The following is a 14,200-nucleotide window of genomic DNA, read 5'->3' on the forward strand; positions in this document are numbered from 1 at the left end:
AGTTTCCCCTCATGCATTTTTGTAAGCTCCCTCACAAAAGGAACATTGTCCTGCTGCCCTGGATGCACCGACTGTCCCTGAGAAAGCAGCCTGCCTGTCTGCCTGACCACTTAATCAGCAGATGCCAGTTACATCACTGCTTATCCACTGAGCAGTGAGTAGATAAGTGCTGTCTTTGTTACCTTAGCACACCATAATACTTAGTGGACATTTCAGTTGTCAGATTGCAGTATTGATTGATGCCTTCCTTTCAACTTCGAAGAAAAAAAAAAACGTTTCCAGAGATAGCACAAGTGGTAGCTGCTGCTTTAGACGCTGCTAAGTGATGTAGCCTGATTCCAGCAACATATCTGCAACCACGCCCACTTACTGGAACTGTGAGATGTTTTTAAATCTCCTCCTTTATCGTTGGTCAATAGGGATAAAGCCCATTTATATCCAAACAACAGTGAGAGAACTTCAGTGCCGTCCTGTGGATTTTCATTATTCCTGGCCCATCTCCCTTCTGTTCCCTTCCTCTGTTCCTGTTTCCTGTAGCCTCCACCCTTCTCCCCCTTGACTGTATTGATCTTATGTTGGAGAAGTGAGGGAGGGGGCTGGGTAACGTGTTCTGGGTGAGTTTCCATGTGTTTATTGGCCGAGCTGAGCTCCAGGGCTGTAGCTTTATGAAACAACTGATCATTGGTGTAGCTCAACCCTCGATAGTGTTTCCTGTAACACAGGGGTCTTGGTCAGTCGGTGTGAAACCTAATACCCAGTGTCACTGTCAGTGCAGGAAATGACTCATGTTTTTGGATTAGTAATAAGGTCATGTGGCAGATTAGCAGTAATATAGCAGCTCCAAGCAACAGACTATAAAGAGATGATGATTAAGATTAAGAAACGGTAGACAACGAGTAGGTTAGTACTTTCTTTACTGCTTCATTTAATATTTGAAGAAAGGGACGGATTAGGTGACGTTTTATATTTCACTTAAATGCCATATGCAGCATTTTGAAAAAACAAAACACAAGTTGTCTTCCTGAACACAATTACTCACCAGACAACGGTGTCACAATTCTCTGGAAACTTTTGTGTCTTCGTCATTTGTGTCCCATACTTCCTTCCTCACTTGTTCGTCCCCTGGTCTTAGCATAACGTGTGTTAGCATGTGCAAGCGTGTGTGCTAACTCTCCATAGGGGTGTGTGTTTGGACAGCCGGCATGCATCTTTAAATCAGGACGGCCCACTTCTCACTGAGCACATGGGGTCAAATAACACCGCATAGGAAGTGAGGCTGCGTACATGTGTGCACATGTATGTGTGTGTGTGTGCCAAATTTTTCCTGAATGGGGCAGCTCAGGACTTCTTCCTCTCTTTGAACAAAGGCTTACATTGCCGGCTTTTTTTTTGCGTGGGACAGAGCAGCAGCATTCCTGGCCGAGGGTCCTGCCCCCCCCCCCCAGGCACAGAGCAAAGAGCCGCATATATGCTCTCACTCAGTGACGAGCATAAATGCATGTCATGTTTTCTGCGAGGGTGTTTGTTTGTACGGCCCCCACTGGGGCGGGGCAGGCTCGCTCTTCCTTATTTGGATAGTTGGTGCGGTGGGGGTCGGGGTCACATGGGTGGGTAGCAGAGTCCTAGCGATAGGAACAAAAACTCAGAACTAACCCTCGGCGTCTGCCCAGGAGTAAAGTACACCGGGTCAGTAAGTCTGACAAAAAAGAAGAAAGCAGCTGAGGACAAGAGCGAGAAGGAAGAGGGGCGGAGGAAAAGAAAGACAAGCGGCAGAACAGAGAGAGAGAGAGAGAGAGAGAGAGAGAGAAGGAGGAGGTAGAGATAAGAGTGTGACAAACAGAGAGACGTTGAGAGGAAGCACATGGTGTAAAAATGCCCACCAACTTTACTGTGGTCCCAGTGAAGGACAACACAAGGAAGGCAAAAGAAGGCGACGAGGAGGAAGATGTAGATGACAACAATGTTCTGAAAGAGGAAGAGGGGGAGCCCACAGGTGAGATCAGATACTTTATTTGTGTCCATCATGCAGCTCAGTGGATAATACCAGGCACACATCTTTAAATATCCAAACAAAGCTCCAGGCTTTGCTCACAGTGCAAGATGATGATTTTTTCTTCTTGCGTGGCTTATTGTTGACTGTATTTTTCGGATGAAAACTGTTTGCGGCCGCGTGTGGGTGGATAATGTGCAGGAAAGACTGGATTTTGGGGAAGGCTTGTTCATTTTCCAGCAGTTGCGTGAGATGAGGGCTTTCCTCACACGCTACTGCCACTCGGGGGAATTTGACATGAATTTTTTTACATAACCTGTTTTTCTTTTTTTCTTCCACTTTATCTCTCTCTCTACAAGCGGCGGTGTGTAACGGTGCTATGTTATTGTAGCCTTGTTTCCAGTGTATTTCGCCTGGCCCCTCTCTCAGCAAACACTTATTCTTCTGATTTGTTATGTTTTCATCTTATCCACTGTTTCCAAGGGTTGCAGAGGAAAAACAGTCCCAGCACATATCCTCTAACTGCTCGTGACTGTTGCATCTCCTAACATCTCTCCGTGTTGATTACCGTTGGCATGCAAGCTACACTTTGACTCCCCCTCTGAGGACCTTGCAGTGAACCTTTGCCGTAGTACAAACAAACGATTACAAAACAGTACACAACGCTCAGGCGTGTCATACTATATATATATTTGGTATTTTGGAAAAAACCTATTTAGGACGTGCCGTTATCGGGCTGGTAGTTGGAAGAAGTCCAACTTTGTGAACGTGAGTTTGCTTATCTTTGACCTGCCAGTCTGAATCTCCTAATCCTCAGACTACATCTTCCAACTAGACTTATAGATCGATATTACATCATAGTTTGGTGTTGGGTCAAAACGTTCTCCCTCCTCTCTGTGAATAGTATCTACCTGATATCAACCTGTGTGCAGACATGCAGCTCACACAACACAACACCCAGAGAGGATTATTTAACAGACTTCTCGTGTTTTTCAAGTCCGTATTTAGTTAGGTTGCTGCTTTTACAACACTTTACGTGGCGCTGAGCAAATCGGTTCCCAGTATTTAATTTCTTGTTGAGGTGCTGCAATTATGGCTTCACGCTGAGCAAGAGTTTATAGACTGTAGGAGAGAGAACTGGATTTTATTATGATGGCTAGCTGCTCAGGATATCTTACTGCTTCGGTTTTCCCCTGTGCTTGTCTGTACGCAATGCAAATCGCTTGTCTCTGACGAAGACTGGAGTGACAACAACATCGTGTGAGTGAGTGGTGGATGGCATTTAATTTAGGCCATGCACTTGATCTAAAGCCACAAAATGATATGCCCTGTAATTAGGCTTGTAGACGCATCAGGACCACACGCAACCATTGTAAGGAAATCTATTCTATTGTCTCCTCAAATCCAGCTCATCAGTCAGGACAGATTACATACATTTTTGTCAAAGCTGTCTGATTTAGTGAGAACTTGATGACTATGATATGATCAAACGATGCCAACACACTGGGCGGGCTGGGACACCGGTTGAAAGTTGTTTTGTATTTTCTAGGGAGGCTCCCTGAAAGCATTAATGTTGCTGGCTCTTGAGCTTGAGCTTGTGCAGGCAGCAGGACAGAGTCAAATATCAGTCACTGTTATTGATTAGGCCGCTGGCTCGCTTCCCGTTGGCCGAGTGGGGGGAGGTGAGACCCCACCCCCGCGCCGTAATGTAATGGACTCTGATTCTACTCTCATTTGCTGTGAATTTCCTCTTTGTCCTCCTCTAATTCCATTGCTCTCATTCCTTTCCTGTTGAGGCCTCAGCATCATTCGTCTCAGTCCACTTTAAATTGGGTTTCGAGAAATAGGTTTCAGCCTTTTCTTCAAATGGAAGCAAATCAAACAGGAGCTGTTCCAGACCTTCTAGGTTAACCAAACAAATGCAAATCTCAACCAAATGAATCCAACCGAGCTCAGGGCGAGTTCGAAGCCTTTGCTGTTCCACGCCTTACCTTCCCTTAACTCCTTTCAAAGACAAAGCGAATAGATGTTTACATTTCAAAATGTTGTTATTGACATGTAGTAAAACTTTTTTACATAGAGAGTTAATGGAAACACAGATGCTCTGTGTGGTTGAGGTGTGGTAGACTTTTTTGTTTGTCAAAGTATTGTTCAGAGAAAATTTATTTGTATTTTTGTAATTTTTAATTTTTAGTTGCTAGCTCGAGCTTTGTGATTGAGAGACTAAGTTTTGGATTACATTTTCTATTTTGGGGCATTTTCCTTGACCTCCTGTCTTCCTAAGCAGCCTCGTGAAACAGTCGTATTGTTTAGATTAATGCATCTCAGCTACCACGTGTCTTATTTTTCCTGCTGCAAAAGCCTTACAGATTTTGGACAGAACACAGTGTTCCAGAGGGGAGTGACTAGAATGTCAGTGGGAGTGGGTGGAGTGGGATGGTTGGTGTGTGTGAGCAAGACAGAGTGTATGCAATGGTCAAATATTCTGTGGGAGGTGACTGGGAATAAAAGAAGAGTGCAGAACTAATGTATGGACAGCAGATAAATGAATGTAATGATATGGTAATGCCTCGCATGTTTTTATTGTGCTTCTCTGGATGTCCTACTCAAGCCACACCTTGCAAATATACAGAGTAGAATACAGAGTAGGTCTGATGTGGCGCGTATTGCTGCAGTAATAATAGTAGTTACAGAGAGGTTTGGCTTTGTGGAAGTATAACTTTATTTGTAGTTTTGTTTAAGCTGAAACTAAGCAGGTGACTTCACGTGCCTCTGTCCGTTGGTCTGTTTTCGCCCAGTCTGTCCTGGACATGTGTTTCCTGTTTATTTTCAGGCAGATCTGGTTCTGTTTAAAGTTGTAGTCCGTATGTGGCAGTCAATGTTTCTGTTTCTCCCTCATGTTAACTGTGTAATTTTCTACTTTTTGAAAGTTACGTAAATGTGGCTTTCAAGCAGCTCGTATGATTCGCTTTCAACAAACTGTCACATATACGTACTGTGACGTCTGTCTGATGAGGTTGGAGTAGTTGTTAAATAAATGAATGACACACGCCCAACTGTGACTAAACGTATGTTTAGTTCAAGATTTATAGGGATTATAATAAACTGATTATCAGTTCTGAAAGATGTGATCATAAAAAACAAACATCCTCCAAATTTAAGCAGCTGGGATCAGAGAAAGTTCTACTTTTTTATTGAAAATTATCAAAATATTCTTTCTGTCTTTTAATTTTTCTCCAACCTTTCTAAAGTAAACCTATATTTTCCTTTTTGACTAAATAATGATGGTGGTTTAGTACCATTTGGGTCAGTTCCTGGGTTGCACACTCATGCACAGACTGGTCCTGGTCTCAGTTTATACCCTTGTAGCCCTTTAGGAGCAGCCTGGAAACTCTGTTTTAGATTATTTATACAGCAGTCAGTGTGTGTCCAGCCTGGTCCTGCCGTGTTCCTCGACTCCCTCGACTGTGTTTCTGCTGCCTCCAACTCTGCTGGTTTCATCTGCATCAGTATCAGACTGTTGCTCAGCGTCACGGCAGATTATTTAGTTGAAACGAGCACATTCTCAGCTATGTTAAACCTCAAAGTGTAGATAAACCCAATGGGGAATTGACCAGAGGGAATCCAAAGCATGTGTGTTCTGTATACATGTTGAAGAACGCTTTGAGGCTGACAAAGATAACGGAGCACATACCCTGTAGAGTAAAAAGGACCTGATCATCGTAGGCGTTTTAGCAAAAATGGCCAACTTCATTTTACTGATCGGTTATTCAATCCTACACTTTCTGACTGCTACTTCCTATATCCTGTTCAGTGATCTCATTCTCACCAGTTCCTTGCTCTCAATATGTTGGCTCTGATAAGCTCTTAACCAGTAGGCATGCACATGTTTTTTTATGGCTGTCTATTTCCCACTATCTGTCCTCTCACCGTCAGCTGTCGTTTGGTGTGAGGCCCTCACATAAAACCTGTTTACATACTCAGTTTCCATAGACTGTACAAACACGGTGAAGTCCTCCAGTAGCTTATCTTCTGACTCTGTATACAATCCTAACAATGCAGAGGTATCATTTATTGTCATGTTTACGTAATGGCCAGTGTTCACCTTGTTGTGGGATTCTCCTCTTAGTTTTGACACTTCATAAAACATGAAATTAGCTCTTGGTAAAGGTGTTAAAAGCAAGCTACAGTTTAATAACTATAAAACCCACGAAGGGATGTGGTCTGGTCTGGTCTGGCCTTTACCAGCATTTCCGTTATTACATGTGTAGCACTACTAGTTTAGATATTATATACAACTACAAAGAGCTGTTTGCTTTTCTGCTTATATCAGTTTTAATACATCTCCACTCATTTTCTTGAAATTATTGTTTACTAAATGTTTTCACCAGGTCGCTGGTAAGAAGCCAGAGAGATTATGTAAAATAGAAGATGTATTTTATGCTGATCTCACGTTAATTTTAGCCTGGTCGTCACCATCCTACGTTTCCGCCCAAAATTTGATTTCGGTCTGGCACGTTAGTCCGGCCCAATGTAATAGGAATCTGTCTCCGTAATGGGCGGATGCTTATTTTGAGGTTTAAAATCATTGGAGTTCCCTTAAGCAATCAGCAACGTTTGGTAATGACGTATATTGTGCGCCGGAGTTCAGGCTCTTACGCTTACCACTTCCGCTTCCAGTTAAATAAATCAAACTTTTCCCAAAGCCAGTTGGAAGGAGAGCTACGACGTCCTTGCCATTTATAAAACTGACAAGACTAGCCTCTTGTTCTGGTTTTAATTCCGTGATGCTCTCGAGAGTTGAGACAACTTCGCGGATGGCTTCTAGCGTCTCTTCCTCCGTCGCCATTGTTGCTATGCTGTTGAACTACAAGCTTCGCTGGACTACAAGCAACTCGGCAGGCGAGTTCCGCGTCATCACTCAACTGTTCGCTGATTGGCGCGGTTACACGCGAGCCACGGAAGTGCGATTTGGGCCAGACTCCGTGCGAGACCGAAATCAAATTTTGGGCGGAAACGTAGGATGGTAACGACCAGGTTAACTTTAAATATCACAAAAACCAGAAGTTATTTCAAAAAACACCTCTGCTGAAAGCTGAAATGTAACGCGGCATGCCTGCCAAAGGAAGAGGTGACATCTGACCTCACTGTCGAGGTAAAACGAGTCAGTTTCCCTTTGCTGATAATAATAATCTGACACCAGCTTTGACACCGTTAGATGCTCATAATATTTTATTAGAAGTACTAAAATAGCAAGTGTCCACTCGCCTCGCCTCAATTAGTTAAAATAACCTTCCCAGCCCCTTTTATTTAACGTTCTCATATTCTCAGAACCAGATGTCGGTAGGGTAACCAACATCTGGCTTCGAGAGCCCGTCATATCGTTCTGAATTCCTATGGCTGCATTTAAAGACGCTGGGAGTTATGAGAGAAGGCTTAGACACAGGTCTGGGGTGATTCTAGTCCAAATCCTAGAATTCAGAATTCATTCTAAACACGTGCTGCACCGTTTCCTTCAAACTGCGAGAGAATGACACCATCTGTAGAAGGGTGGGGCGCGTGTGTGTGTGTGATTTCCGTGGTCCATTTTCTGCCTGAGGGTTAAAAAAGAGGACATTGTTGTGCTCGCTTTGGGTGGAGACTGATTAGTTCTGGGGAAAAATGCCTCGCCTGTTCATGAAGTCACAGGATTTCTTTGTTTTTTTTTTTTCACCTGAGCGTGATTCATTTGCGCTTTTGTTCAAGACAAATGAGTTAAAATAGCCAAATAGTGTGTAACTGCGTTCCCTTGTGATGGCACTTGATTAGCGCAACTTTGTGATGTTGTGTAAGTGCTGCTAAATGAGTGCTGACCACATTATAGCTAGGATTATGTTACTCTTGTGTACCAGCTAATACATTAACAGTGGTTCCTGCACCATTCATATTGAGGTTGTAATTTAATTTCTATTGGAGGCCATTAACTAGCCTTAGAAAACCAAGAGGGAAGGGAGACGTCCATATACACAATTGTGGATACAGTAGATTTTGCGTAAAACTGAATATAAAGTACAACGTTTTATGCTGTTTCAAGTGTCGAGGATGTTTGAGACATCTTAAGGACATTTAAATCTTTTGTTATAGGGTTATAGGGTTCCTTGACCAGTTTTCGTCCATTCAGCAGAACATGAGGACGTCAACAAACTCATGTGGACCTCATTAACACGTTGTTAATTCCCATTCAATCTCATCTCTGCTCATGTATTAAGTCTTACTGATATCTTTCATTGATACACATTTACAGATGTTTAATCAATAAACTAATTCATGTATTCATTCACTTGTTCTTTTGTCCTGTCCTAATCCAGTCCTGGATTATTCACCAAAAGATTTATCTGATTTAGTCGATGATTCCTCTCATAAAGCACCAAATGCTCAAGCTCTAAATCAGGAAAGTACTGCTTTGTTAAGGATTTAGTAGTAGTAGCACATAATGTACTATTTTTTTTTTTTTTACTTACTCATCTCATGCTTAATGTTTACTCAAGCAGTGAGGATTCAGGTGTAAGCAGCGCTAAGTAACATTGATCTCATCGGCCTTGGCTGACCCATTTTCTCTTTCTTTCTCTGGTACGTACACGTGCAAGTTCAGCGAGAATTTAAATTATATCTGAAGTCATTCTGTGATATAAAATAACTAAAAATACTAATATTTTCTTCTACGGGCTGAGGGGCCAATTGACAAATCATTACTTGAACACTGTGCCTACATCCTGTAGCAATTCCCCCATCATAGTATATCAGCCACAACATTAAAACCACTGACTGAGGAGAAGTGAATAACATTTAAACCATCTTGTGACAGTTCAGTGTTCTGCTGGGAAACTTCTGGACCTGGCATTCATTGGTGTGGATGTTACTTAGACATGTAGCACCCACCTAGACCAGACCAGGCACCCCCACCCCATAGCAATGACACTCCTTGATGGCAACAGCCACCCCCAACAGGATGCTCAGAAGTCCCTCCCCTCAACCCACAGGACACCCTCAGAAGACCCATGTCCATTCTCTGATGAGTCACCACAAGGGAGACCTACACAATATTAGGAAGGTGGTCTTAATGTTATGGCTGATTGCTGTATGATCATAGTATGATGTTCTGAAGTGTCCAATAAGGGTACAGTAGACTGTATTCAGACACTGATACCACGTCATTAACACTCTGTCCTTCCCTACTTGCGTAACAGGCCATCTTGTTTACCTGACAGGTTTAAAGGCTTAGGGCATCATTAAATGCAACATGTAGACATTTATATGCACACGGACACACACACACACACACAGTCACTATATCTGCAGCCATCTGACATCAAACCAAGTGGAGTCTGACACAACTTAATCCTTCTCACTGTGTGATTTGAAAACCCGCTTTAAGCTTTGCCTTGATGCATCTGTCAGTTTAACGGCGCTGGGAACAGATGTTTAGTTTTGTCTTCACGTGTGCTGGTGAAAGCTGGACGGAAACTACTTTTAACAATGTACAGGTCTGTTAGTATACAAGTTATATATATATATATAAGCTGCTCCCTAAAATCAGAGTTTTGTCACAGTCAGATCTCCGTTATTACTCAGCCCAGCCTGATGACTCACATGTCTCCGGGCTTACGTTGACTTGACTGACATGCGGCCGGTGGCCAGAGGGCGGCGGCAGAAATTGAGCCTCGCTTTGTTTGCCGTCTTCAAAGCGATATCTTCCTCCACCCTGGAGCCTTGACGTGGCTTCTGTGTTTTATAAAAAGTCCAGGATTAGCCTAATCTGGTTAAGTGATTAGTGCTACTTCACATGCTCTTAGACAGACACAGATTAATGGGCAGCCAATACCAAGGAAGACTGCAGAGTGCTAGGTTCACAAGACCTTTTAGGTAAAGGCTGAGACAGAGCTCTGTCTACTGTTGTCTGTCCCGTCTGTGGCTGCCAAGAGATGTACACTGATTAGCCTCAACATTAAAATCACCTGCCTAATATTGTGTATGTATGTGTCCCTTGTGCCTTGACTGGGAATGGACACGTGCCTTCTCAGGGTGTCCTGTGGTATCTGGGAACAGGACGTGGGTATTGAGTGGTCCTGTGGATTGGGGGGAACAGCCTGTATGGATCAGGCTTGTTGCAGCACATCCTGCAGATACTTGATCAGTTTAGGAAATGTAGAAGCCAGGTCAACAGTTCTTTTATCTGAGCTGTTCTAGGACAGGTGTTATGGCATTGTCTTACTGGGAATGGCTGCTGCCCCCAGGAAGTGTTGTTGATATGTGTATGTAGATTATTCATATACGTAATCACTGTTAAATGCTGCTTTGGGGTAGCCACATTAACTTTATGTGCAAATTTCAGTTTCAGTTCAAGTTCAATTTATTTAGCGTTAATAACAATTACTGTTTTCTCAAGATACCGTATTTTCTAGGGCGCACTGGATTATAAGGCGCTCTGTCAATGAATGGTCTATTTTCGATCTTTTTTCATATATAAGGCGCACCGGACTATAAGGCGCATTAAGAGAGCCGAAGTCCCGCCCCCTCTACTTCCGGGTTATGGGACCTATCTTTTGAAAAAATATGAACGGCAGTCTATGGCGAAAGATAAATTATTTTCTGGTCCCGATCGACTTGTGCCTTGGATTATACATATGTTGTTTTTCAGAATAAAAAATGATTTTACATGTCAAGAATGTCACAGTTTGTCGCCAGATAGTTCAGTAAAACGCTATGGAAAATACGTAATTAAACGAACTACAAGTCCCGCATGCTGGCGCGTACAGAACCGACCAAAACTCCCTTCGTGTAACTACAGCTCTCGACATGACCCGATTTATAATGATTTTCACCTCGTGTAATGCTTCTGCCTTCGTCCTGCATTGCTGAGCATTGCTCCGTGATTCTCCTGACTGCGGTAGCCGTAATGCTGCAAGCGGTGCGGCTTTGAGCGCCGTGTACGACACAAAATCGCTTCGAGGTCAGTAAGCACAACCAGAATGAATCCATATATAAGGCGCTCCGGATTATAAGGCGCACTGTCGTTTTTTGAGAAAATTAAAGGCTTTTAAGTGCGCCTTATAGTGCGGAAAATACGGTACTTTACAAAACCCAGAGCCTGAAACCCACAGAGCAAGCACTAAGGCAAGGGTAGCAAGGAAACACTTAAGAGGAAGAAACCCAGATCATATGGGGGGTGATCCATCTACTTGAGTACTACCGTATTTTCCGGACTATAAGTCGCACCAGCTAAAAAATGCATAATGAAGAAGAAAAAAACATATATAAGTTGCATTTTGGGGGGAAATTTATTTGATAAAATCAGAGACCAAGAACACATTTAATCTTGAAAGGCAAGTTATAGTACTAACAATAGAATAGAGAACAACGGGCTGAATAGGTGTCTGGTATGTTAACGTAACATCTTAACAGTTATTCAGATAACTATAGCATAAACAACATAACATAACAAGTTTACCAAACTCTCGATCTCACTCCAAATCACTAGATCCATTGAATTCTTCATCCTCCGCGTCACTTCTAAGCAACTCCGCGAACTTCGGAGGTAGACGGCGCGCCGCCGCTATTACGCAGGGGTAAAAGGAGTAGCAGATACTGGCACACAAGCCTAGAGCGCCCTCTCGCGGCTGTCAGTGTGAAAATAACGAACACGTGAAATTATATATTTTAATATATAAGTCGCACCTGAGTATAAGTCGCAGGACCAGCCAAACCATGAAAAAAAGTGCGACTTATAGTCCGAAAAATACGGTAGAATGACTTTGGATTTTTTAAAGTCGACTAATATTTGGTGAAAGTAGAGTCGACGTCAACAACTCGATGACTTCACGCATAAAAACACAGTAGAAAGTAATGAAATCTATGTTCTTGACCTGAATACGTATCGTAGTGTTTCACACAAAAGAAACTACCGAGGCTTTTCTGCGAGTTTACTGAAGCTTGAACACGGCTGCTGTGGACTGTAGCCCCACGTCGACACCGTTAAAAACCGTCACGCCGACAATATGCGGCTCTCACTCAGCGATACTGTGCTCTGCAGATATGTTTGGCCTATATAAACCGTCACGTGGTCGTCGACTAGTCAACTTCCTGTTTGAAGCGTCATGGCATACTGCCCCTAATACATCTGATTAAAGCATACATGCATCATATAAATCTGTTATAAACAAGAGTATAATATAAACCTAATGCACGTTACATGAGTGATTGATGGGGGAAAAAATGGATAGAGCTAGCGTTTAAAATATTAATTTGTGAAACATTTAGTGGGTATGCAGAGTTCTTATATGGGGCAACAAGAGCACAGTGGAATGAATTTATTTATTTTTATTTTTCAGAATGAAGCAAATTTACATTTACATTTTGTGAATGTAAATGAACTGAATTTCTGTTTCCCATCACTTAAACCTAAAGTGCATTATAAGGGATCCCTTAGCAAAACATGTTTATTTGGGTTCATGACTATTGTTAAGACAGATTTAGAAAATGGTAAACATAACCTTTAAAATTGTAAACATTATTAATGACCATGTTTACATGGTCTTTAGTATCCCGGCTTTGATTGGGTTTTTGAAGTATCCCGTTTTTGTGTTTGTCCATGTAAACACCATATCCCGAATTCAGAAATCGGGATATGCCCATTTCCCGATTTCAAGAAACCCGGCTTTGCTACCTGGAGTACTCCGATAGAAGCCGGGATACTGGAGCATGTATACACCTTATCCCGATCTCTGACGGCTGCCCACTGTCTGCGCAGGCGCGAGTGACGCCAAGTGACGCGCTAGATATACAAACAACATGGCGGCAACGAGAACTTCTCACTTTTGGAGCGACGAAGAGACAGAACTTTCCCTTAAAGTAATGAAAGAACTAAACATAACGACGTGTTTAGATGCAGAAAACACCGACATGCTTATGTACTCAAATCTGTTGCGGAAAAGCTACGTGACGCTGGTTTTCCACCTCGCTCCGTTGAACAAGTTAGGTCGCGTTGGAAAACATTGAAAAAGACGTAAAACACGCATGCGCAGATAGGATACAGCGATCGGAAAACGGGTTTCTGGTATTTATCATGTATACGGGAATATGAACACCATATCTCGGATATGCTCAAAGCCGGGATAAGCCTCAAAATCGGGATACTAAAGACCATGTAAACGCAGTCATTGTTAAAATGTGTGGCACAGTTCCGAACCCGTGTCCAACTACAGTAATATAACACGTTGTCAAAGGTTCCAGCTGTGTACTTCTATGCACTCCATCTCCATCTCCACCTACAACACCCTGAAGGTCGGACAGGGGGTCAGACGGGAAATAAAACTGTTCTCTCAGGCTGCACCCGCAGTTTAAAATAGTAAACACTTATTGATTCAGGATGATACGCTGCACAGCTTTAACTTTGCGAATGCAAGTGTTGTCTGACCTCTGTAAGTGTCACGAGCTCGTAAATATACAGTCTCTAAAAACGTTTGTGTTACATGTGTGTACATTCATTCATCCATCCGTCTCCCTCCGGCCACACTCACCTAAATCTGTCTGTTTTTACTACAGCTACACTTGCTGTCTTTGCTCCTCCCCTTTTTGTGTGTGTTTGTGTGTGTTTGTGTGTGTATATGTGTGTGTGTACCCTCATGCACTGGCCGGGATCAGGAGCTCGAGAGGGAAGTGGTGTGCGTGTGTGCGCGTGCTCACCGGTCTGTCTGTCGGTGGGAGGGTGAGAGTGCTCTGTGATGCATGGCTGATGCCGCTGACATCGTCGTCACAGGCCACTCTTCACACACACACACACACACACACACACACACACAAACACCCACACACTGTCACAGAAATAGCTGATCCTCACATTATCCACATAGCACAGGCAGCATTCCTTACTTCTGCACCTCACTAGCAGTACCTCTAGTCTTCGGACCCCTATTACTGGAGTTCCCCAGAGACCACTGCTAGGACCCCCCTCCCTTCCACTCCCCCTTTCAGCACCGCTCCTCAGAATGGAGCCCAAGGGAGGCTCTCGGCGGAAGGGTAAGTTTTTTCGACTGAAGTACCCCTAGCTAGCACCTTTATATCTGAGCAAATGAAATCTCTTGATTTCCGTTTACAGGAATAGTTGTATTATTGATGGACTTTCTGTAGCTCACCTTAATTATTAGAACTAGTATTTGTCTGGTTTATGACTCA

The 14,200-nt window shown here is 43.0% G+C and overlaps 1 protein-coding gene across 3 annotated transcripts in view; it reads left to right on the forward strand.

The window, feature by feature from the left end:
- The window catches only part of slc12a7b (solute carrier family 12 member 7b), a 54,869-nt gene that overhangs the window by 11,691 nt on the left and 28,978 nt on the right, over positions 1–14,200 (forward strand). The window contains exon 1 of one of the 3 annotated variants that reach the window (XM_084566758.1): positions 1,598–1,993. The exons of the other annotated variants lie outside the window; for them this stretch is intronic. Coding sequence (XP_084422884.1) covers positions 1,873–1,993 — 121 coding nt within the window. The 5' untranslated portion in view covers positions 1,598–1,872. Of the gene's footprint in view, positions 1–1,597; positions 1,994–14,200 lie in introns of those variants that run through there. 3 annotated transcript variants of the gene reach the window in all.

This window comes from Chelon labrosus (genome assembly GCF_963514085.1).
Source record: "Chelon labrosus genome assembly, chromosome: 18".
Classification (NCBI taxonomy): domain Eukaryota; kingdom Metazoa; phylum Chordata; class Actinopteri; order Mugiliformes; family Mugilidae; genus Chelon; species Chelon labrosus.